The sequence below is a fragment of the Hippoglossus hippoglossus genome, chromosome 8, assembly GCF_009819705.1.
Source record: "Hippoglossus hippoglossus isolate fHipHip1 chromosome 8, fHipHip1.pri, whole genome shotgun sequence".
Classification (NCBI taxonomy): domain Eukaryota; kingdom Metazoa; phylum Chordata; class Actinopteri; order Pleuronectiformes; family Pleuronectidae; genus Hippoglossus; species Hippoglossus hippoglossus.
This window is the reverse complement of record NC_047158.1, coordinates 9342951-9368014: the sequence shown is the minus strand read 5'-3', so window position 1 is coordinate 9368014 and position 25064 is coordinate 9342951. Positions and strand designations below refer to the sequence as shown.

The following is a 25064-nucleotide window of genomic DNA, read 5'->3' as shown; positions in this document are numbered from 1 at the left end:
AAGGGCAGTGGAGCCACATTTAAACAAAAGCTTCACTTTGGGTTCGCAGCATCTATTGCGGAGCCTTAAATAAATTACCCAGTGGATTCACATAATGATTTTATATTGATATGAATGAAATAATCATGGGATTATCTATCAATCAATTACATTTTATATGTACAGCTCATATTCATAAATCACATTTTGCCACACGGGGTTACATCCTCTGTTCTTAACCCTCGACAACAGTGAGGAAAAACTATAAAAAATCTTTCAACAGAGAAAAAATGTGGAAACCTCAGAGTCACAGCAACAAAATAACAATATTTACAACATTCATGAGAAAAGACCATGTCTAACATCAATGTTTAAAGCAGTACAGAGATGAAGGGAGCAGCAATGACACTTGTTATGATGGTGGTATGTGAGTCGGCATAATCAGCTGCCACCACAATCCACGGGATTGACTGCTGAGATGTCATTTCATTATCATGTTTTTACAGATTTGTATAGAATTACCTAAAAATATAGAACAACTATTATTTTGTGTGTTTGATATTCGGTGAATTCAATGCACCACGTTTTATTCTCTATATTCAAAAATGTTGGGCTGCCTCACAAAATAAAACCAAGGTTTTTTTACTTTGTTTTTTATTGCAGCTTTTTAACACAGAAGCAATTTCAAGGGCTTTCTGCAACGCATGCTGTGATGTGGGACGGAAAACACATTGTGAAAGAATTAAAATGAAATAAAATAGAACCTAAAATGTCATTCAGTAGAGGGCCTACCTCGGCCAAGGATTTCTTTTTCGTCAAGATCCCTAACCCTGAGAAATAAACAAAAATGTGGAAAACCCACTCTCACAATGTTAAAGAAAGAGGGGGAAAGAATCCTGGATCCGCCCTTTGATCTGGATCGACACCAACATTTTAAGGGTTATTCCTTTGGTCATGCTCCAGCGCTCTCTAAAATTTCATGGAAATCGTTTGAGTCACAGACTAAAATATACCCTCCGTGCCGGAGGTAAAAACACTGACAGAAAAGACAATGTAGAGTTAGAACAGAGCAGATCAGCTTTGGTCTGGTTTGTTCCGGTCTAGTGTGTGTGTGTGTGTGTGTGTGTGTGTGTGTGTGTGTGTGTGTGTGTGTGTGTGTGTGTGTGTGTGTGTGTGTGTGTGTGTGTGTGTGTGTGTGTGTGTGTGTGTGTTGGCCCCTGCATCATTAGGCCCTCAGTTGTTCAGTTATTAGGTTGCAGAGCCCAGTGCACCTATTACGAGACATATGGCAAAAATGACCGATTTCACCACGAGGCTTCAAACCATGTTCCGAAGGAAACGACTGCAGCACACGGATCCTTCGGCGGATGATGTCTGTGATCCCATACATCCAGACGAGCCTCCTTCCACCCAGAAATCAGTGGAAGTGATCAGAATTATCCCAAGGTGTTTTTTTTTTTTAAATGTTACAGCAGCTCACTGTGTGAGGCCGCACGTCTGCTCTCAATATGTGGAAAGGCCTCGAGCACGGGAGAACGGGGCTCATTCGTCCAAACAAAACAGCGAGTTGCTTTGAGTTTGTAGCTTGATTGTTCCAAACGGAGATTGCTCACAAATTCCTCCACCCCCCCAATACCCCTCCTCTAATCCTGCTGCCCGGGCATGCACAGCCTCAGTCAGTCTGGGATGGATTCACCTCTGGATCCTCAGTCAGCAGAGTGTGACTCAGTATTGTGGGTCCTTCTGGTGCCCTAGGGTGCAGGAGTCACACAGTCATGTGGTTCTGCGTTTTGTGTGTGTGTGTGTGTGTGTGTGTGTGTGTGTGTGTGTGTGTGTGTGTGTGTGTGTGTGTGTGTGTGTGTGTGTGTGTGTGTGTGTTCTCAGCTTTGACCTTGCTGGACAGTGATGGCGCCCCCCTGTGTTTCTGTAGGACAGGACGTTCAAGTAGAAGATGTCGGAAATAGGACTTCGTTTGGGAAATAATAGCAAACATGCTAGGACTCACATTTAAAGGGGATATTGAACTGTAAATTATTAATAGAAGGTTATTCAATGAAATATGTGAATGCCAAATAAACAACTGTTTATGTTTACTGTTTTTTTTTTACCCAGAGTAGTAACCTATAGCAATGAACAGCCTACACATACATGTACTGTAGAAGCCCCCCCTCATAGAAAGGGTCAAGACACAAAATTATCATCTGAGTCTTTGTGGTTACGTGCATCTCGTTTTGATCGTTTTGTGGCTTCGTGGTCACTTCCCCTTTCTTGGAGACGGACTCAATCTTAATCATCTCCGTTGTGCCCACAGATCTTTGATGACTTCCTGTGACCGTCGCCTCCCACTTTGGGCTGGATGTTCTGGGGGACAGAGGTCTGTCCCCTAACGTTAGCAGGAAGAGACAAGTGTGATTCAGTCGGACACAGGACAGAGCAGAAGAGGTGTGCGTAGAGAGACTGGACAAGATGAAGGAGCGGTAGGAGCAGAAGACAGATTCACTGCAGGAAAAGGTGACTGATGAGGTGTGTTGAGAGCAGATGGAGCTGGAAAAAGAAAAAAAAAAGGTGAAGGCCTGACTTGGAGAGGGGGGGAGGGGGTTGCCCCTAATCAGCCTTGCACCAGGACAGAGTCTCGCTCCCGTCTATATTTAGCACAAGGACCACAGATTGTAGCGAGTGCTCCAGGGCCGGGGCTGCGTTCAGACCGGCAAGAGCTGCTGCCATCCGTCTCAGCGCCCGGGGGCCAGGCACGATCCCGGCTCATGCCAGCAGAAGAGAGGAGCCATGGGACCGTGTCGTCTGAGTGCACGTTTACTAGACGCCTTCAAAGCAAAGAGAGAGGATAGAAATCCTGAAAGCATCTGTGCGTCGATACCATCACTGTAGTTACAGTAGCTCTTTCCAAACGGCGCATTCCTTGTTTACAGGAATCCCCTCAATCCCTTCATTTCTTCTTCCTCCTCCATGCATTTGAAAAGGGCACGGCATCCCCCCATCGCCGTCTACACACGTCGGCTGAAATAAAAAAATCCCTCGTCTCGTTGGACAGGATTGACATTCAGTCCAAATGTCAAAGCAGCACAAGCTATTTTTTTAAACTTCATGCCAGCGCCCCTCTTACCTTCCCGATCTGCACCACCTCCAGGACTGTTGGGGCTGCAGTTGAGTGATGAGGGACTGAGCCGGTCGGACACAGCAGTCGTCTGAGGGGGTGACGAGACCCACACAACATTCACTCATCTTGAAGTGTAGTTAACCGCTGCTCCACTCAATATCTTGGTTTTAAAGATCAAGTACTTGGGGTTTGAAAGGTGACCGCTGTGGCTTTCACCTTTCACAGAGGACAGTGGCTGCTGGCGGTTCAATTTACTGTCAGTTATGGTGGATCCCTCATCTGTGGAAACTTTTCAAACTGCCCACAGGATATTCAGCTGCCCTACAAGCAGGAGACTTCAAATCAAAGATCCCTTCGAGAGCTTTAGGACATGGCCAAACTAGAATGGTACTCAGTAGAGCCCATAGCTCTGTCAAGGCCAAACAATCGCCTTAAATCGAATCAAGCTGCAACCACTGATAGATATCAGTTCCCCTAAATATGCCAGATTTTGTTATTTTCAAATCGATGAGTCATTTCCTGATAAAATTGGTGACAATGTCAGAAAGCGTTCTATTTCACGATGGTAAATAAATTCCCAGATCCTCCCCCTGACGCGGAGTCACACCAAAATTGAATTGGTAGAATCCTAATCCCTAGAAACAGATTCTTGCATGTGAATATGCAGAATCTGTAGACGGGGGACAAGATGTTGGGGCCAGAGGAATAGACGGTGACAGAAATACATCAGCATTTTTAATTTATCTGCATTCATATGTAGATAGCTGTTGATAGAGTTTTGTGCAGAGAAACTTTGAGATAAAGTTCCATTGAAATCTGTAGTTGTTGCATAATCCTGCTGACAAACAAACCAACAAACAAACAAGTAGGATAGGTGTTAAAACTCCTGGGCAGAGTTAACGATCTGTAGAAACTAGCAAACTACCCAAAATACATTTCTCTTCCCCCCAAAAGTAGACTTCTAATGAAAGAGTTTTAGGACAGCTCAAATACATGGAAATAAATGGTGAGCTACCAGCTCAGCAACACAAACACGTTTTAATGGGATTCTCGCATGTTTATTCAACAGAATTACTTTGAAAAATGTTATATAATAAATGGGCACTGGTACATTTCGCAGCTGCAAATGAAAACTATTCACCTACAACCCTGACACTTGAACTTGAACTGTACAAATCCTTCCACACTTTGTGAGATTAGCACCAGAGGAGAAAGATCTAATATCCTGCAGGTGACGTCTACGAGGGGTATTGACCCAATTAGAGCCACTTATTCATACAGAAGGAACCAAGTGTGTCACAACCGGGTGACATAGGAATGTTGTTTCCATTGCAGCCTCAGTTTGAGATTCAAGTGGTTTCAGATGAGGGTGCATCATTGCATTAAATATAGTATAATACAGTTCTTCCTAACCTCGTCTGACACCCCCCCACAGCCCCATCAGATGAGTTTAAAGAAACTCGTCATCAACACCACCCAACGTGCTCCAGTTATATTAATGTAGGTTGATAATACACTGGATGTGGTTGAACAGTATCACATGAATGTTGATCTGGTCAGTTTTGTTCTCTTTAAGATCCTGAAATTATGTTTTGACTCTAGTTTCAGCAGATTTGGTCACATTTGCACGGCTTTTATTTGGAGACATTAACATTTGAACCCTTTATCTGGTATCTTACTTTGTGCTCTCACTTTTCTATTTGCTTGCTCACTAACTTAGAAAAATCCTAATGGATTATCTCTGGTAATTAATTAGTGAGTAATTAAATGTCCTCGGTATCTGACAGACATTATGTTCCAATTCTGTTTTTCTCAAACTCCCACTACATATTAGAAGGGCCTCCTTTGTTGACAAGTTTAAAACCTGCTCAAAACTTATTTTTATGATCTTGTTTTTGAGTGATTCACCAATTTTTTCTGTTGCTGGTTGAGTATTTTTGTAAGAGAGATTTAACAAAAACAACTTAAGTGATTTACATGACACTTTGTGGAAGGACGCGGTGTGTGTCCGGGAAGAACCCATTACATTTTGATGTAGATCCAGGAATTATTTCCCACTTAATCAATAATTCATAGACCTTGATGGAAAGAAATTAATATTTAGGTACCGATATCTATGCGTGTTTGTAATTTGGTGCAGCTTGATTGAATTTAATGGGACTCTTGGGCCTTGGCGGTGATATGTGCTCTAGTGAGGGCAATTCAAGTTTAGTTTATGCTATTAAAAGTGTGAAGAATAAAGTTTATTTTTATTTGAATCCTAATATTGGCAAAGATAACTCAACACTTTCCCCCCACGTTCCCCTAGTGTTGAACACAGGTCTTTGTTATTATGCCCAAAATGTCCCTGACTGACTCAAAAGATAAAGAAAGCAAACATTTCATGTCCATCTACCTCAGACGTCAAAACCAAGTCTTTCTAGGTTATTAACATCTGTCTCGTTTGATATGTGCCATCGTTCCTTCTTTTTCCTTTAGTCAGCCGCGTGGCCTCAGCCTCTCCTGCTGCCTCCACCCATCCCGCCGCCTGTCCATCAGTCACCGCCCACACAGCATCCCGAACAGACACTGATCACTCAGACCAACAGCAAACCTCCAACTAACACACACGGAGTTGACTCCACTACTCTCCAGCTACACCCTGATTACATCCACACCTCAACCACACCAGCTTTAAACATTAACAAGGGCAAAAAACAAAACAAAAGTACACCTGAATGTGTCTTTGAGTTACACATTTTATTCAGACATAGATCATTGACAGCCAATTTCTTTACCTTTTTTTAAAAAAAAGCTTCCGACATATCTTATTCTACAAAAACAATCATTTATACATGTAAAAAATAAAAATACAAAGAGGAGTTGAAACAAACTTTTGCAAACTTGACAAATTACATCTGCTCTCCAAAGAAAAGAGCAAACACTTCCCAAAGCCCTGTGTACTTCTGTGGTTTTCATCAATCTAACAACAGATCCCAGGGATCTTACATTGTTATGGACCTTTTAAAATGTTCTGTTGTGCGAGTTTCCCGAATCTATGAAAACTCCTTGGCTCTGGATTACAGTGTAAAGGCAGGATTTACTATTGTCTGCCAGGTTTGCAGTCTCACATGGGGTAGTTCAGCACCACGTCCTGTTTGGCCAGCTCCAACAACATAGGATCGTCAAAGAACTTGCTGATACTCACATCTTCGCTCAGACCCTGCAGGACCACAAAATACATTAGTGATGCAAAAAGGCTCATTTACATGCACAATAGAATAAACAATGATCAACAAGCGGACACAAAGCTCACCTTGCGCCTTCGGGTCTTGATCATGAACTCTCTGGCCAGGTGGGGGGCAGGCTGCGGCTCAAGAGGCCTGATCACAATACCCTTGTCTAAGGGGTCACCAGGCACGATCTGATAAGTAATACAGGAGTTAAGCAGAGAAAAATCTTTGTAAATCTTCCCATTCAAATCTCTCCATGCACACATAACACTTTCAGCTTGAATAAGCTGATGGGACACTTCTAGTTTTGACTCTGACCCTTCGCTAAATATCTGATTATGCTGCCAGTCTCTTCTGTAATTACTGAGTCAGGACTGCATCCATCAACATGATGGAGAAAGCAATGTGTGAGTGCTGTCACGCTTTTGGTTTGCGACCAAGACAGCATCAATGCAACGTTAGCAGGTTGAGTAGGAAGAAGTTTACAGACTTTTAAAATGACTCAGTAAATCCAATATCTAATGCTGCTTTCAGACAGGCACTGAACTCCAGATATTCTCCAGAGGGGATGTGTGCGAGAACGCAAGTGTGCAAGCAAAAGGTTCCGGCACTTCTCCGAGGGAGCCTGTGTCAAAATACAGCTGGAGATTTCAACAGAACTCCCTGTGAGCAAGCGGGCAATTTTCTAATGAACAGACAAGAACATTTTTTAAAAAAATCTCTGGATGAAACCTGTACTACGAAGCAAGTTCAACATAACCAGGCTATCCTTCCGATATCGGGGTGAATTTAGCTGATAGATGTTGAAGAGCAATTCCTTTTTCTTAAAGAACAGCAACGAAGAAAAGAAAGACGTCGCCAGCGTTCGTTCCTTCAACTCAACTCAAAAATGGTGGCGAGTCTGTCGGACCAATCACAGCTCTTGATGCGACGCAGACTGCAAGAGCTGTGATTGGTCCAGAGCAGGTTAGCCGTTCAGCATAAGATGCCATGGTGATTTACCCCGATACGACGTGAACAAGCTTCGTAGGACCAGAAACCCAGAACTAAACCTGAAGTAACCCTGATAAACAGGCCTCTGCTGTGTTGAAGACATTCCCAGCCTCAGGGAAGAATACAAACAGGAGGACAAGGGAAAATGGTCAATGGAGAGGCTGAGGCCCAATCAACAGATGGAAGAGGGCTGCTTACAACAGTAATGCAACTCTCCCCTGTTTGCATGCCAGCACTAGCAGAACATAATCAAACTTATGAGGGAAAGAATACAGCCTCTTTAATAGTTTAACGGGGCAAACACCACAGTTCAGGGACTCGTATGTCAGGGGCTTATTTTCTGAGGCACTTGAGTTGATATGTGATAGCAGGAGTCATTTTTGTCAACGTCCAGACCGGAGAAGAAGACTCAGAGTGGTGATTGAAGCTGGGACTGACTGAAGCTGCCCTTTAGAAAGTAATTTGGGACGAGATGGAGAAGGTGATTGGTGCTGGACCGACTGTTGGGCCAAATGGAAATAAATCACTGAATGGGATCGAAAATTAAATGGCCCGATTCAGCTGATTTTAACCACAAAAACATTTGTCCCAGAGGAAATCCGAGAAACAGATGTGTAAAATAATGCTACCTCATGAAATAACTTAAATTTATTTGGCCCCCGACGATATTACTACAAATACATTCTGTGGTTCTGCTGAATCAAAAATATGTCAATGCTTTTTATTCATTCTGTATCCGCTCTTTGATTAAATGTCTGGCTTCTTGTCGAACACGTGCATTTTCACCTCAAGGGGATAAAACAAAAAGATAGGAGGATAAAACATTCATGTTTGTAACTATAAAATCCTCATTTTCCTTCCAGGCGAATAGACTTTGGGGGGGGGGAGGTATTAATCTGCACTGAGTGAAGTTAACTTTTACTGACACAGTTCTGCAGAGTGCAGACACCAACACATGTCAGGCACGACAGCCACGTTAGAAACTTAATGACTCAACACTCTGCTCTACTCCACATCAAAAGCAGTTTAGTCAGAATGTCAGACATGTGCACAAAGGTTGTTCACTCTGCTGCACAAGTTGCACAGTTTCATGCGAGAGTGACAGACCAGACAAGACACAAAGAAATCCAATTTCCCACCTGAGCAGAGGAGTTTTTCTAAATAAACAAATATGCAACATTGCAATTCATAAAAGACTAAATTGGATTTGTTTGTTGGAGAACTATGACAAGTTCCTGTGGCGCTGCTTGTCACAGTAAGGATGCATGCAGGTGAGCATCAACAATCTCTGTCCACACAAGCGTTTTTGCTCCGAAAACATGACCATTCACTCACACTGGGCTTGTGCGTGCTGGTGCAAACAGGAAGCAGATTGTCTACTCTGCAGTTGGCTGCTTAGTTACAGAAAATACTAAGAACGAAAAAAAGAAACAAATATGGTGAAAAGCGAGATCATAGGCTTCTTTTCTTTGCCAGACAACAAGGTTGAACTGTAACGGACAAAAATTCCCCTTTCACACCAAAAGTAGCTGGTATACACTGTTTTTTAAATGTGGGTAAATGCACACAAACAACTGAGGTGCTCTCTCATCTCGCTGTCTTGCCAAATGAGCATGTTCAACCGGACGTCACATTTCCATCACTAAAAAGTCATGTGCCCCAGGAGTGAATGCCGACTGTATCCAATCCCATTGCAGACAACAGCCAGATGTTAAAGGGTGTTAGTGGGTTTATAGACCAGTGGAAAAGGGGTGATATAGTTTTATGGTGGCAATCTTTACTCCCTACCCATGTCTCCTAAATTATTTTTCCTGTTTAGACCCATCTAATTTCAGATTTCAGCAGGTCTGTGTAAATCATACCTGCCAGTGGTGGAAAACGGAGAGAGCGAAGGCCTGTCCCTGTGTGTGTGTGCGAAGGTCTGTCTCAAAGCCAAAGGAGTCGATGGCCGGGATGAAAGCTTTGATGGTGTAGAGAGGAGACCCTGGAATAGGTGCGTCCTGAGTGACGTGACCCCTGATAGAGGATAAACACAGGACAGAATAAAAAACTAATCAATTTAAATCAACAATCAAATTACTGCAGATGAAAGTTAAATGGCATGTGCATTGAGCAGGGCTGCAAGAAATGTTTCTTTTCATTATATGTTAATCTGATAATTTTTTCTTGATTCATTGCTTTCAATGAATCATGCAAGGAATCAGAGAAAAAACTGTTTTCCCAAAATTCATGTTGACTTTGAAAATTGCCTCATTTATTCCATCGGGCATCCAAAATCTTAAAATCTTCAGTTTATGATCTCAAGAGACTCGGAAACAGGAAATATTTACAGTTAAAAGCCTCAAGTCGTTTTTCTTAATGAATTCACATAAATAATCAATTAAATAGGTGCTTGTCGGGTTCTAGAATGAAGATTTCAGCCTGGGCTCATACCAACCTTCTTCTCGCGAGCACTGTGTAGACAGCAGAGACACAATCAGCCGGAGCCTGAACCTCCACAAAGTAATAGGGCTCCATCAACCTCGGTGTGGCCTGCAACACAAGGGAGACTGTGCATTAAAGGGACGGCAGGAGCCTGGAGAAACAATGTGGGTTTCCAATGTACTGTATGGCTAAACCATGGATTTATGATAAGAGACGTCAAAGAGCAGAATGAGTCAAGGGACAAAGCCAAAGATCGTTAAAAAAAAAAAAAACAATGTTACTGGACTACAATTAAGAAGAACGCACGTCAGCAAAATCCTGAGCTGTAATCAAGGTAATGGAATATGAAGGAGGAGGAGGGGGGGGCTGATGGTAGATGAGAGGAAGAATGAACGGTTTGGAGGGAATGAGCTCACCATGAGGAAAGCAGAGTACACCACTCTCCTGGCTGTTGGGATGACCTGGCCTCCTCCTCTGTGGAGAGGCTCCTGGGCGATGACTGCATCCAGGATCTTGAACTTGACGTTCCTGATGGCTGAGGGCGGTGGAAAGAAACAGAGTTATGGCGACACAATACTGATGAGAAAAAAAATACATTTTCCCTATAGCACGGTGCATGTGTGTGATGCCAGATGTTCTGGCGAAGAGGGAATTCCAGGACTTACGCTCATCACACAGAGGTCCCTCCCTGGTGCCCCACTGGAAACCCTGGACGATGCTGTCTTTGACCGAGCCCAGCAGCGCCTTGTCCACCTACAGAGGAAACGCAAACATGTTTATTGAGTGAAATGGCCAGTTGTTACTGGATCCCGCTTCAGGTGTGTGGGGATTTTCTGCTTCTTTTCCATCTGTGAACTGATATTTTGTGGGTTTGAACAGTTGGTCTATTTAAAGATGCCAACTTTGGAATCTTTGCTGCCATTATGGACATTTTTCACCATTTACTAGTGTTGTATAATATAGAAAATTATTACAGAGTTAAAAACATAATATAAAATGCAACTGTTGCAGCTTAATGTGACATTTCAGGGTTCTGGAGGACAAGTACCATACTCACATTTACACTGAAAATACAATGTGCTAAATTTGCAAACAGGAAATATTATTTAGGACAGTGTGCAAGTTAAGATTAAAACCATAAGACTATAAGAAACGCTCATTTTAAACAATACATACAGGAAGTGGGGACACTCGGCTGATACTCATGACTCAGTCAGGCAACAACAGAGGCTGGGGTCGAAAAGTAAAATTCTATTTCCCTCCTTTCTTAACAACTATTCCTATCCCTCCTTTCTTTTTCACTGTGCTTTCATTTAGGAGAACATGTGCTCTTTGGGAAAGGAGTCAGCATGGAGCCCTGCATTTAGAGTGTGCAAACTACAGCTGTTAATCTATATTTTTTCCCCTAAATAAATATAAACCAGACCAAAACAGACAACTTAAGCAGCCCTGTTTAGCAGTGATTCACCTGCCTCCTCAACACATAACTCACCTCAGAAGGCAGCGTGTCGTCTACAAGAATGTTTGGCCCCGTCGTGTCCGGTCCAAAGGCCCAGATAGACCTGGCAGCCAGCAGATCCCAGTCGTACTTTGTCTGGAAAAACTCTCCCAGCTTCTTCCTGCCGTGAGGAAACAGAGCGGCCGTGGTTTAAACTGAGGTTTTGCTCATTGTGTCAGGCCGGAACATTAAGGAGATTGGTTGATCGGGGGTCACATGGGTTAATGGAATGGGAGGAGCGGAGCGAAGGTTTAGTTTAATAGCGTGTGAAGTATGTCACTCCTTTGGCATTGCTACTCCATGCTGGCACTGCTGGGTCCAGATGGCCTCAAAGACGAGCTGCATACTGACAGGAAGCTGCTCCCGAGCAGAACACGCACGCACGCACGCACGCACACACACACACACACACACACACACACACACACACACACACACACACACACACACACACACACACACACACACACACACACACACACACACACACACACACACACACACACACACACACACACACACACACACACACACACACACACACACACACACCTGCTTGTCAAGTCACGGGGACAAGAAAAATTCATGCATGCTTTTAGTGCATGATTCAATTACTGAGAGAACTAATCAATAGTCCTAAGATGGTTTTTTATAAGCACATGTCGAAATGTACAGATGGAGCTTTACTTTGCTTCAATATACAAATTAAACAGAAGCTCTGCATGTATTTAACATAAGATATGTATCAGTAATGAATATGGCTTTTACATTTATCAGGATTGGTTTCTAAAACTGAGTTCAAACAGACAACGTGAAGCAGGAATTCATATTCAGTCTGAGTGGGTTTGCAGTTTATTGGCACTTTGCTCTACAGTCGTGACAATTTTCAAAACTCTACTTGTCAAGCAAATGAAACAAAATTGTATTTTAATAAAAAAAAGTCCAGACTGAGTGACGACAGCGATATCAAAGTGCAGCACATTGTCGTCACTACTTTAAAAAGTAGTAAAGTAGTAAAATCACGTATTGATTTAAATAGGTTTATTACCTTCCATTCCAATAACTGCACTTTTTAAATTACTCTTTGAGCCGTGGGCATTTCTATATTCCTCTACTTTCTTTAATGACAACATTTAATTAATGTACCAATCATCAGTCTTGCATGTCTGCTCATTTATCGCAGCTAACTGAAGGATAAATGATTATAAATGATCATCTCTAAAATATGAAGAAATTAATTCGATTCAATATCACTGAAGTGGAGAATATCTATAGGCACATCTGACATTACATCATCTCAATTAATTAAGACGTCATTTAAACTTCTATACGAGTGAGTGTGGTAATATCTTCTATATCATACCTGTTCCACGTGATCTGCACCACTTCGTTCTCTATGTCCTCGGCCAGCCCTTTCTCCAAGGGCTCAGCAATCATGGTGATCTTATTCCTGTCAATCACATCACACAGCTGTCAATCAAATACTCTGGGTTGGGGAGACACTCGGCCAGTGGGAAGGACGGACTCTGATGCAGAGTCACCAAGTGCCCAAAGTTAACCACAACACGAAACACATCATCCAAAGCAGCCGTCTGAACAACAGCTTGTGTCAGAAATTAGAAACAAAGCTGTGACTTTTGAGTGACATTAATAAATCGAGCTAAGTAAGATTTCTCCAAATTGCACTCACGTCGTTAAGTGAGCGAATAAGATATTTAAAAATATCTTGTTTAATACTCACTTTTTATTTGGCGTTTCAGCAAAGCACTTGAGAGATGATGTCTCCACAACTGTTTCACAGAAGGTCACCACTGGGTCAGCAACCTGTGGTTAGAGATGAGGAAAAGATGCTCAAAACAATCTAAGGTAAATATTCTTTATTAATACATTCATATTTGAGATGTTCCAATATCATTTTCCCACCTCGACACCCTGACTTTGCCTTTCAGCCGATAACAAGTACGATTAGATACCAGTGCATTTAAAAAAAACAACTTAAATACAGCAGCTAAAAAGCTGTACGCTACTAACCCTGTATGGAAGAGATGATTTCTATCGTTGTAACTGGAAACACTTGGGCCACCACACAAAACTGAAGTCTTGCAAATGGTACATGTTGCCATTTTACTTGTGGGACTTTGCAGCGTGAAATATAGTCAAAATGCTGCCAACTGTGGCTTCTTCTTTTCAGCTCGAAAAACAAGCACAGCTGCTGTTTTGGTTCGGTACGGAAATGAAACTAATATGCCTTGAAGACGTGGTATCGGATCCTTGCATAGATTTATGTACTCGCCTAAGTTAAGAGGCTTTTTCTAATGCTGGTGTCGAAACATCTCTAACACACACACACACACACATCATATTTTATTGTCTTTCTGTGGAACTGCTGTGATATATTCTTATGTTAACCACATGGTACTAAAATAAACACTGTTTTGTAATATAATGTGACCATAATAAAGAAATATTACCTTAATGTCAATCTCAGAGTACATCTTGCGCAGGTCATGCATGACACAATCCAGATAGAGTTCTCCTGTGCCTAAGATAACATGTTCTCCAGACTCCTCCACCTGAAACAACCACAAATATACACAGGTATGGTTAATAACAATCTCTGCTGTGATAATTCTAAGTATGACTTAAATCAGTCTGTGTGTTGTAGTGATGGTTTGCATAATATTTCCTTTTCACCTGATGGAGATTGAAATCTTTTTACTGCAACCTTTTCAAATGTCACTGCAATGAACTACATGAACTTCTGGGCCAGTTCTGCATCAGAGGGATGACTGACGTACCTTCGTGGTGAGAGATGGATAGCTCTTGTTGACCTTCCTCAGTCCGTCCAACATTTTCGGAAGCTCTGATGGGTTGACGGGCTCCACCGCAATCTTGATAACTGACGCTGTGTTAAACTTCAACGGTCTGAAAATCTGAGCCTGGAAGAGAAAGCAAAAAAAAAACGATACTAAGCTGCTGCTCGTATGCTATTTCTTAACGTCTCATTGGTTTTTCTCTTTTATGTCTCACGTCTTCGTTGCCTCTGGGCTCTGTGATTGTGGCGGTTTTGACAATTGGCTGATCACAACCTTCGATGAGGACCCAGTTGCCAGCAGGTACTCGATTCACTTCAATCTGGTATCTAAAATTGAAGAAGCCAAATTTAGAAAATAATTCAAAAAATTGTTGATTCCTATCTCTACAAACTTAATAAACCAAAATGCTGGATGGTACCTAGCAACAGAGATCCACAGACGGCCCACGGTGCAGATCTGGGAGTCCTCCTCGTCCTCAAGGGTGTAGTTCTCTCCTAAAACCTTGAGGGGCTGTCCTGCATGAATGGTCCCACTCAGCACCCTGCCAAACGCATGAAACTGGACCCCGTCCTCGGTGCTGTACATCTTAGTGGTGTGGCACATCAGAGGACCCTGAGGCCGAGAGACGATCACAGAAAGAGAGAGAAAATAGGAAATTAGGACGCTAGAATCTAACATTTCTACCTTAAACATAAGATGGCTCCGGCAAAAGGAAGTAAGTCTTTGAAAAGGAACTTGGAAAACTGTGATCAATGTCCTGCTTGGTCTTAACTTGGATTATTTCAAGCAGATTCAAACATCCTGTTGCCTTCACAACCACCTCAAAGACACTATTGACTTCCATTGGAAACAGACTGCAGGTATTAGCAGGTAACCAAGGTAAACAGGAGAGTCTGCCTTCGTTGTTATACTCACTTCAGGGTCACACTCCGCCATTGACTCCCCCAGGTCTGAGTCCAGACCTCCTGCGTAGGTGTGCTCTATCTTGTTCCGGGCGCCCTCTTGTGGCGAGGGGATGTGATGCACACACATATCCACAAAGCCTGGAGGGAGGACGTTCATGGTCAATTTGAAATTGATTTATCATGTTTACTGAAGCATGACCATTTATCTCCAGATTAAAATAACAATTATGAGCAGAAAAGTGAGACAGATTCAGATCTTCTGTCAGTGCATGCACTACTATCATGGTTACTTCATTTATATAGAAAAAAAGATTAACTCTGTCACCACACTCTGAAGTGTTAATGCTATTAAAAGAGTGTGATTGTAATTTTCAAAAAGCTTGTTCTCCATTGATAAGTTGTTATAGTTGTGATATAATATGTAATTAGAGCTGGAGCTTTAGGGCCATTTGTCCCAATTTCATAAACTATTAAAAGGAATGAGCACAAAGCAAGAAAGATAATCAAATGTGTCAAATTGGGAATCAGTACAGTCTTTGAGCTCATGTTAGCCTCAGCAACGAATCAACGATGCCAAGTTTTTCTTATTTGATAGGTGATAAATCAGCTGAAATAAAGGAAACAGTTTCTAAAACTATGGGGTTGTGATTTGAATGTTTCAAATGTCACGAGTCAAGAAGCAGAGCCCTTAATATTGGCCATATTTAAAATAGGTGTAAAAGAACAGGCTACTCTACACATCAAAACAAAGTAATGCAGAGCTCTGAATACAAATATAAAATGATTCAAATACTAAGATAGTAACAAACACATAAGACAATACCAGTGAATTCCCCAAAGAAGCGGTTGCAGACGAGCCTCAGCAGGGGTTTGATGTTCAGCTTCAGTTCCTCTTTAGTCAGGTGGATCCCCAGCTCATCCAGAACTCGAGGGAGAGAAGTGTCTACATCCCCAACCACCTGAACACAAAGAGGATTCAGGTGAGGATAAGACAAGTTAGTCTGAACCTGATGGGGCCCAAAGGTGTTGAGGTAGCGGTTGCTGCCAGTTTGAAAATTGTCTAACCTGTGAAAGAATCTTGTAGAGGGGCTCCAGCACGAATTCCACAAAGCTGCGCTGGGCGTTACTGCTGGGAGCCTTCTTTGTGAATTTGCGACTGAAAAGAGACAAAAACAAAAATGACTGCAGGGAAAGGTGTGTTGGATGAGGAGGATAAAGACACTGTCTCAGCATCTGCTGCATCCTAATAAAAATAAGCTACTTACGTTTTGGGATTGAAGTAAATGTCGCCCCAGAGCCTCTTGGCAAACTCATTATAGTTGATGTCACCTTTAATACAAATAAAGCAAATGAATAACACATTAATTACATTTGAGATAAGGAGGATTTGAAAGGTCTTTGTTCGTGCTTATGTGCCGAGGAGTCTGCTCACCGTAGGTGTCTGAGTAGATCTTTGCAAAGGAGCCCAGGGTGAAGCAGACGCTGTACTGAGAGCTGGCGAAGCAAACATTTCCAAGGAGAGGCGACACCACCAGGTTCTCGTCGGTGGAGTACGTGCTAAAAGGCAAGAAACATGACCCAACACAGACACCAAGTGTTAGGTCTTTCTGATTTTGACAGAATAGACAATAATAACTTGTTTAGATCTGGGCATAACATCCATTCTGATTGATCGGATCACAGGTGGTCAGCGATAAGTTCAGATGTTAACATACCAAAGTGCGAACTGAGATCACAAAAATCACATTAAGAGGCTGTCTGAGCATGTGGCCACATTCTTTTTGCTGCGTAAACACAAATGTGTCCTCGGCCACGTATGAAGGACTGCCTACTCAGCGGATATCCCCTAACTGACTACAGTTCCACATTGAACCAAACATATTTTGACTCTTCTCTGTGCCCATACGTTGCTCTGTTTGTGGCCACAATATCAACACTGATCACCACATAATGATTGATTCTCTCCTAAAAAATGTTTTAGCGCAAAGCTGCAAGAGATTCATTCAACCCCTTCTGACTCCTCTCTCTTCCACACTCATGCCAGCAGACTTACGACACATCTGGCTAAAAACAACATGATTTGGTCTTCCTGGAAGAGTGGGGAAGAAAGATATGATCACAAGTGTTCACATCACATTTTAATAATAATGTAATGTAGAGCTGTCCACCTGTGATCAGATATCTCAGGGCGGATGTTAATACCAGGTTTGAACAGGGCCCAAAAATCAGTGTGTTGGGGATTTAATGGTTAATCTTATTCCAATTTAGAAGAAATCTTGTTATTCCTGTTTTTATGAATCAACAAAATTCAGTATCAGATTTCCCACTTCTAATGCAGCTTTAGAAATTGGTGAAAGTAGAAAAAACCCTTACTTCCCTATCATGCACACAAAAAAGATCTGTTCTATGAAATAAGTTGCACTCTCCTCTATGCTCATTACTTCTGCTGACATTAAAGCACAATGTGGGTGTGACAGGTTTCCAGTATTACCTGAGCAAACCATTGACTTCATCGACAATGTGGCGCAGTTTATAATAAGCATCTGTGGGCGGCAGTTTGAGCTCCCCAATGAGCCGGTCCACCTTGTTGATGCAGATGGTGATGGCCATGCGCTCCTGAACCGCATGTTTGATTAGTCGCTCTGTGTTCAGCATCACCTGAGCAGAGATGCACAAAGGTTGAGGTTATATGGAGGGCGGAGAAAATCTACTTGTGTCAAGAGAAAGCACAGGAATGGGATAATCGAAAGGAGAAAAAAAAAGTCACTCACTCCTTCTGCTGCATCTATGAAGAGGACCACGCCGTCAGAGAGCCGGATGCTCGATGTGACCTCGTCAGAGAAGTTCACGTGGCCTTTGAGAAGAACACATTTTACATCATTTTCAAACTTTTAATTTGATTTTTTACAGTTTTACATTATTCTTTTGACCAAACCCTCCAAACAATATTTCAACAAGCAAAGCATCAATAATAGTATAATACCTGGTGTATCCATGATGTTAAAGAGGTAAGATTTGCCTCTGGAGTCTGGCAGGACCATTGTGACGGGGGTACTCTTGATACCAACTCCTCTCTATTGAAATATTGCCAGACACAAATCAGCTTTGCAGGAAATGAAAGATAAATCTATTATTTTTAAGTTTCTTAAAATAATCATTTCTCATGACATAATCCTGCAATCTTTAAAAGACTAAGTCATGTTGTCAATTTAAAACATCACTCTGTCCAGAATCATATTTACGATCCTTAGCCATTCTAAGATGTTATAACCTAGTGTAATTGTGGATGCTCTATTACATTACATCACAGTTCAAACCAATCTCTTACCTCCTGTTCTGTGAAGAGGATGTCAGTGTAGCGGAGCTGGAAATGTTAAGGAAACAGGTTAGATCCTTCTGTCATATACAGAATGAATATGTTATAAAAGGAAATACTATTATCAAACATGTGTAAATAACACTCACATCCATGTCATATCTCTTCCTGATTTCTGGATGTGTCTGTTCAATTAGGCAGTCGACAAAACACGTCTGGAGGGAATAAACAAATCCGTTAGATCTCTATGAGTCACAGATGAAGTGCAGTTATCAGCAAATGCTCCCAAAAATTCCTGTGCTCCTAAATTTGGCATTTTGGGAACACATGTCCTTTTTGGCAAACTGCTGCAGATGCCCAGATAAAAGAGACTCTGGGCCGTGAGACAGGCTCTTACCTTGCCATGATGCAGGTGACCACAAAGGGTGACATTACGGATTAGCTCAGGACCATCCATCAGATCTGCGAGGAATCTGTCAAAAGAGACAAAGGATATAAACGTTTTAAACGACACACAGCGAACATTTAAACAACGTGCACCAAAAAATACATAATTATGCACAGACACTTCTGTTCAGTCCGTTACATTCTGGATCAACATTCGCATTTTCAAATTTGGACACATTTCCTTATGAGCAGGGAACCACTTAAATCCACTCACTCCATATCATAAACCGTGGCAGGCAACTCTTGCTCCATCAGGGTGAACTGCCTGTTCCTCACAGGCTTGATGATGGGCTCTGGAAAGAGTAGAGAGAAAGTTCTAATATCAGTGTGTGGAATTAGAATATTTTAGCTTCAACTTTACTTTAAACACCAATCATGTCCAATACAATTCAGCAAATACAGGTTATACTTTTGTTTGATTCTAACCTGTAAGAGGTTGTGTATCTTCCTCCTGGACGATAGTTTCCACTTCGGGCCCATAAACCTCCTCCGCTGTAGGATAGTACTTCTTGTCCTCATGCAGAACCACCTCCATGCCCGGGACTTCGTCGTCAGCATCAGCGGGTTCGTCGTCATCATCCTCATCGCCCTACACAAGGAAAGTGTTATTACCATTATGCACACACACTGCGTAAACTAACTTTAGGCATCATGTTGCAATAACCATCAACACTGGATTTAAGAAGAGTACCTCATCAACATCTCTGTCCTCTGCATCCAGATCGTCTTCATCATCATCAGAGTCCAGCTCTGGACCGATGTAGTTTCCAAACTCATCATACAGATCTGCCTCCATCTTGCAGAGACCTGAGAGAGACATTCAGCGTTAATGACTTTAAACAAATCTGGTTTATGCAGCTCATTTATTTTCTGTGCCGCAGGAACAGATTACATCCATCTTTTTAACCGTTAGCATATTTGCTGTTGTTATATTATAATTTAACACCAAACGTGTCGATTGTGTAACTAACCAAAGATGTGACGAGTTGCTGAGCGAGTACATTTTCAGAAACAACTTCTGGCATATTTGTGTGGTTTTACAATTTAAATTTGCCACGTAAAGTAAAGCTACATTACCACCTAAGCTAACGCTAACTTCTTTGGCAAAATACGCACCGTTGGCTATTTACTTTAAAAACGAGCTTCCCGCCGCCAGAAAAGTTAAACTTAACTTTGAACTTTTTAAATGACCATAAACTGCTCTTGTACTTTGTTTTGAACCATGTCATTTGTTAGCCTAAAGCTAGCATGCTAACCCGCTAACAAGCAAAGAAATGAATGACCCGTGGACGACGTTTCAGTTACGTTGATGTTAAGCTAAATTACGACACTGAGCTATGACTTGAATCCTTTAAAATGCACTCACCTGGATTCTCTTAGAACGGAGTCGGTAAATATTATTCTAAAGCAAGATAAAAGCTGGAGACGTTTTCAGAAAATAAATAATTTCCCAAATACCGCCATGCGTATGGGTAAACTACTTCCGGCTTTCTTCTTCTACTGAGCCGATATGGCATGGACCATTCAAGCGTTAAAACTCAATAGCATCCCTACTGGCTGACAGAGACGTCACATCTAATCCGTGGGCAGAAAAGCCTGTTTGGTTGATTTTAGAAGAACATGGCACATAATTCACGAGATTTTCTTCAAATCACAACGCTCGGTCACATTTGATCTAAATAAAAATAAGAATAAATAAATAATAACAAACAGTAATTGTAGTGTGTACAAACGGTTGGGCACTAAGTGCAATTTCCTCTTGGCCTTCTAATGAGATGTTACACTAATCATTGTAAATAGAGAAAAACCAAACATCTACAAACCTCAAATATTGTTTGTTTATTTTCAGTTTTTCTGATACTATTACAGTAGACCTATGAAAATGGACAGAGGTTCAGTTACGTACTATGACCACCAGGTGACACTAAACACTCATGGACACTAGTTCAGAGTGTGTGAGTGTGTGTGTGTGTGTGTGTGTGTGTGTGTCTTTATATAGTTATGAGGGCCAATTTTGGTTCAATACCACCTTTTATAAGGACATTTTGGCTGGTGCTCACCAATCAAATTGGCTTTTTGAGGGTTAAGACTTGGTTTTAGGGTTAGAGTTAGGGTTAGGGTTAGTGTAAGGGGCTAGGGAATGCATGTCAATGACTGTCCTCACGACTACAGAGAGACGTGCATGTGCTTGTGTGTGTGTTTGCAGATTAGGCTTGTATAGTCCTTTTTGACAGGTTTATAAATGCTGTAATCGGAATTTTAAGATTGTTCACCTGAATGAACTCTACGCTTCAGAAATAAATGTAAACACTGAAAAGGACAATGTGTGTGTATTGTAACCCTCAGGGAAATAAAAGCTATGACAATTATGGAGTTATATAAATCAATGTAATATTATAAAATACAAGATTTAATAATTAGACAATCAATTGAGATAGTACACTTCTTTAAAACCTTTAATGCTGCATTTTATTTCAAAATCTTATTTAATCACTGTCTGTTTTGGGACTTTAAACAACTGATGGTCTATGCAGAGTGGACAGTCCTTAATAGTTGTGATATTCATTCTAACTGTGGAGTCTAATGCTCAAATATTAATCATGGGGCCTCTTTATGGCAGGGGTGCTATTAGTGTAATGGTTATGAATGAGTTCATTGTTGTGAGGTTGGATGATAAGACCAGACAAACGCAGGGTTTCAGTTGATGGCTTTATTCCTGCTGGTGTTAACATATTTTCCAGTATAGGCCGGGCCTATACACAACAAAGACACAACAGACTGATAAACAAGATACCAAAACCGACAGACATACATTTGTAAAATAAGACGTACAGTATATTTCATGAAAAACATGTAGATACAAAACTTCTTGCTTAGTCACCTTGGAGAGCTATTGTAATGCCCATAAAACAATGTTACTGTTATTTCACTTATTGACACTATAATTTAATATTTCATCTTTAAAAAAGTGCAGTTTGTATGAAAACACACTTATAATAGTATTTCAAAGGCGACCAGTCACTTGGTTAACGTAGGCCAATGATGACATTTTATATTGTTATTAAGGTGATAACTTTAACCCTTAAACCTGTAAAGAATACCCATTGCATGATATTTATTATGCACATGCACCCATATACGTTAAAGCTATATAGCTCTAAATAGTGTTTAAAGCACAAAGCATTGGGTTTGTTATTGATTTACAGTGGCAGGCTTTTAGAATCATTAACCAGCTGATGGTAAACTGAGGGACCTCTGGACCACAACGTGAGAGGCTAGACTGAGTCCTGTGCAGGCTGGACTCCAGATATACAGTTTATTTTTACACATCCTCGCATGTTTATATTGCCTTGTACACGTTGGTTCCTGTCACTGTTTTTACCTGAGAAAATGACTAAAAGTCTAAACTGGCCCTAGATCTGCTCCTGCTCCTGTGTCTCTGTGAGCCTCTCTACTCTGCCACCAGCTTCCTCAGCCGCTGCACCACGTCCTCCCCGCTCGCCCACGGCACCGTGACCGCCTTGAACTCCCCGGGCATGGACTCGTGGGTCTCCGTGATCAGCCGGTGCATGGGGAAGTCCCGGCGCGGGAAGACCACGTCCCGGGGCCCGAGGGCGAGCGCCGGGCAGAAGTCGTTGGCTCCGTCCCCCACGTAGAAAACCCTCTGGTAGGGGCGGCCCCGCTCCTGCGTCCTGCGGGCCACATACTCCCTGACCACCACCTGCTTGCACATGTTGTCGGGGCACCGCAGGCAGTCGTGGGAGTGGAACGGTCTCATCACCAGCCGGCCGTCCTTGTTGAAGGTGGCCGGGTTGGTGAAGATGCGATGGAAGAGCTGTCGCGCCCCGGTGCGCCGCAGCCAGGACTCGATGAAGAAGCTGTTGGCGTCGGACAACAGCACCACCTCGAAGTCCTGCGGGGGCCGGGCGCGCAGGAACTGGAAGAGGGTGGTCATGCCCGGGGTGGACGGGATCTTCTCCATGATGCTGCGTATGTCGCTCTCGGTGACGCCTTGCTCCGCCAGGTAGGCCAGGACGCGCTGCATGTACTCGTTGTAGCGGCCGGGCTGGTAGGTGTCCTTCAGCCAGCCCGGGAGGTGCTGACCCGGGGCGGCCTGCACCACCATGTCGTCGCTGGTCTCATCCACGATGGTCTCGTCAAAGTCAAAGAAGATGAGGAAGCGCTTGTCGTTGGGGAAGTGCCCCGAGGATGAGGCCATGGTCTCCGTGCGTCTGGACCTGCGGGCTTCCTCCTCTCCTGGAGGATGGGGTGGGACATAACAGCAGTTGAAGACTGAATCCCTCATGATTGACTATGCCACACCTCTTACAGTTGCCAAGTGGCATCAAATCCCACTCTCCTGCATCCCACGCCGGGCAGGCCCACGGTAGGGTGGAGGCTAAGGTGGAGGATGGAGTCAACAGAACCAACAGCAGATTTAATTGATAGGAATATACATAAAAGAACAAATGTGATACAAGTCTTATAAAAAGGGAGCAATGCAGCCAACCGGCAGCCTGTCAGCCCAGAGGAGGCAGCATCCTCCAACTCATGGATCTCTGAGGCAATGTGTCTATGAAGGTAAAAGGTGAGGAGGAGGAGGAAGCTGCTCGAGCAGGAGAGAAGCTACGAATTAAATCTAATTACGCCCAGACCAGACTGAATTGGCAGAATGGGCGTGTTCATGCTCCCGCAAGCAAGCAGACTATACAAATATATAAATATACAAATATATATATACAAAAATATCGTATCTGCCTGTGGTGCTGTACCTGTCTGGGACCTGGTTGATGTCAGCTGACCTCACGTGTAGTTATGATCCAATCAAGCCGTTGCTGGTGTCTGTATTTCCCTGTATGAGAAAACACACACGCGCACGCCCGCACACAATGAGTTGCATGGCAAAGCATCAAGCCGTAAAAAGAACCACACCTGCAGAACACATAGTAGTTTTGCGTTCATTTAGAATAAATACATTCATCCTGCAATATGTATGAACAGATTACTGAATACACACAAGACGAACAATCCATTTTATCCCCTAAAAATAGGCTACTGTATCTTAGCTTATACCATTATAAATGGAATACCAGCGTGTCACACACACACTTTAAATTAAATTGAACAAATATAAAAATAGGCTACCCTTACTGTAACCTATATCTATACTAAATGGAATACTAGTCTGTCAAACACAGTTCACTCGATCTAACATTCCTAGATAAACGCAGACTCTGCTCTGGAGTCACTGTTTTGTTTTCTATTATCTATTTACTGCAAAACGAACCTGCTTCCTCACAACATCAGCGCCTGGTGGACAGATACAAGCGGAGCTCTGCAGCTTCGGGCTTTTTTAAAAACAAGCTGAATGTGCATCCCCGGTGCTGGATCCGGTCTCCGGTGTCGGTCTGGTCCGATCCGGTCCCTCAGAGTCCAGACAGAGTCCCGCCGCTCGGCAGAAGGGACGCGCACTTTTATTGTGACAGCGCGCACCACCCGAAGGCGCTGAGCGTGACCGCGCCCACGAGCCCGCCCATTTAATAGCAGCCTGCCGCGCGCGTTCACGAGCTTTGTGGAAGGAACAAAAAAACTAAATAGAGTACATCTTGTTACCTTCTGTTTCCAGAGATGTGTACATGTTTGTCAAATTACTGACACAGAGAGGTATCTGTTCGTCGTTTAGGCCGCTCACGCACTTTCCTTATGTGGACCATTTGCTCATAGGAGATAATAAATATTTCTGGCGGTCACAGCTCCAAGAAAAAGACCAAGGTCAAATCCGCAAAAATCTGGAATCCGCAAAAAGGCAGTTTGGAGCCTTGTGTCCGGGAAACTCAGCAGATACAAGCCGACAGTTCAATATTTGACCAACCGGTAACATACAACTGAGTTACAAGACTTTTTAAGTGTATTATTGTCCTATAAGCTAAACGACTACAAAGAGTCAATGGGACAAAAAAAAAGTGGAAAAATCCCAAATCCGCTCTGAAGCTGTGACCTCTGACCTCTGCTGTAAGGGAGCTCAAGGAAGTAGGATAAAGCTGTATTGACGTTTGAGCTGCAGAATCATCGTTTTTCCACTTTTCAAATAGTCACACTGACCTTTTTAGCACGAGCTCACCTCATTAGGACAACAATACCCAGAAAACTTTAGTTTAACTTAACAAACTGAACTGCATTGTTCCAGTTCAGGTTAATCATCTATTTAACTGTCCCTGCTTCTATCTGCTTCCAAGGAATTAGGATAAAGCTGATAAAGCATTAAATCAATAAAGTTAAATCACATCAGGAGCCTACATAATTTAAAATCTGAAAAAAATGGGGCATTTCTATTTATTAACCATAGTGAAACATTATAA

General features: G+C 42.5%; 2 protein-coding genes across 5 annotated transcripts; both read right to left on the bottom strand.

Annotated features, from left to right (window-relative positions):
• Positions 1-5814: 5814 nt before the first annotated feature.
• eftud2 (elongation factor Tu GTP binding domain containing 2) lies at positions 5815-20213 on the bottom strand. Its single transcript, XM_034594562.1, has 28 exons — positions 20072-20213; positions 19397-19512; positions 19132-19294; positions 18920-18998; positions 18656-18731; positions 18408-18473; positions 18271-18306; positions 17926-18016; positions 17714-17796; positions 17434-17600; positions 16375-16499; positions 16208-16271; positions 16008-16098; positions 15766-15901; positions 14953-15080; positions 14456-14649; positions 14252-14363; positions 14020-14160; positions 13693-13794; positions 12963-13045; positions 12585-12671; positions 11216-11342; positions 10389-10476; positions 10140-10258; positions 9737-9831; positions 9162-9315; positions 6390-6497; positions 5815-6296 (listed from the first exon to the last, which is right to left on the bottom strand). Exons 2-28 carry the CDS (start codon positions 19499-19501, stop codon positions 6201-6203), a joined length of 2916 nt encoding a protein of 971 aa, XP_034450453.1. The 5' UTR covers positions 19502-19512; positions 20072-20213; the 3' UTR covers positions 5815-6200.
• A 1187-nt stretch (positions 20214-21400) lies between these two features.
• Positions 21401-24215, bottom strand: phospho1 (phosphoethanolamine/phosphocholine phosphatase 1). Of its 4 annotated transcripts, none has more exons than XM_034594590.1 (3): positions 23993-24215; positions 23478-23557; positions 21401-23104 (listed from the first exon to the last, which is right to left on the bottom strand). In XM_034594590.1, exon 3 carries the CDS (start codon positions 23009-23011, stop codon positions 22157-22159), a length of 855 nt encoding a protein of 284 aa, XP_034450481.1. In that variant the 5' UTR covers positions 23012-23104; positions 23478-23557; positions 23993-24215; the 3' UTR covers positions 21401-22156. The 4 variants fall into 4 exon arrangements, with proteins under 4 accessions (XP_034450481.1, XP_034450482.1, XP_034450483.1 ...); XM_034594591.1 differs by having other exon boundaries at positions 21401-22962; positions 23993-24214; XM_034594592.1 differs by having other exon boundaries at positions 21401-22962; positions 23997-24214.
• Between the last annotated feature and the right edge of the window lie 849 nt (positions 24216-25064).

What these genes read in the sequence shown, in the direction of transcription:
- eftud2 (XM_034594562.1), bottom strand. Translation starts at nt 19,501, where the DNA reads ATGGAGGCAGATCTGTATGATGAGTTTGGAAACTACATCGGTCCAGAG. An exon ending in GAAGTCAATGGTTTGCTCAG is followed by an intron (nt 16,500 to 17,433) that starts GTAATACTGGAA and finishes CTTGCCTTTTAG; the next exon opens with CACGTACTCCACCGACGAGA. An exon ending in ATCCATCTCTCACCACGAAG is followed by an intron (nt 13,795 to 14,019) that starts GTACGTCAGTCA and finishes TGGTTGTTTCAG; the next exon opens with GTGGAGGAGTCTGGAGAACA.
- phospho1 (XM_034594590.1), bottom strand. Translation starts at nt 23,011, where the DNA reads ATGAGGGATTCAGTCTTCAACTGCTGTTATGTCCCACCCCATCCTCCA.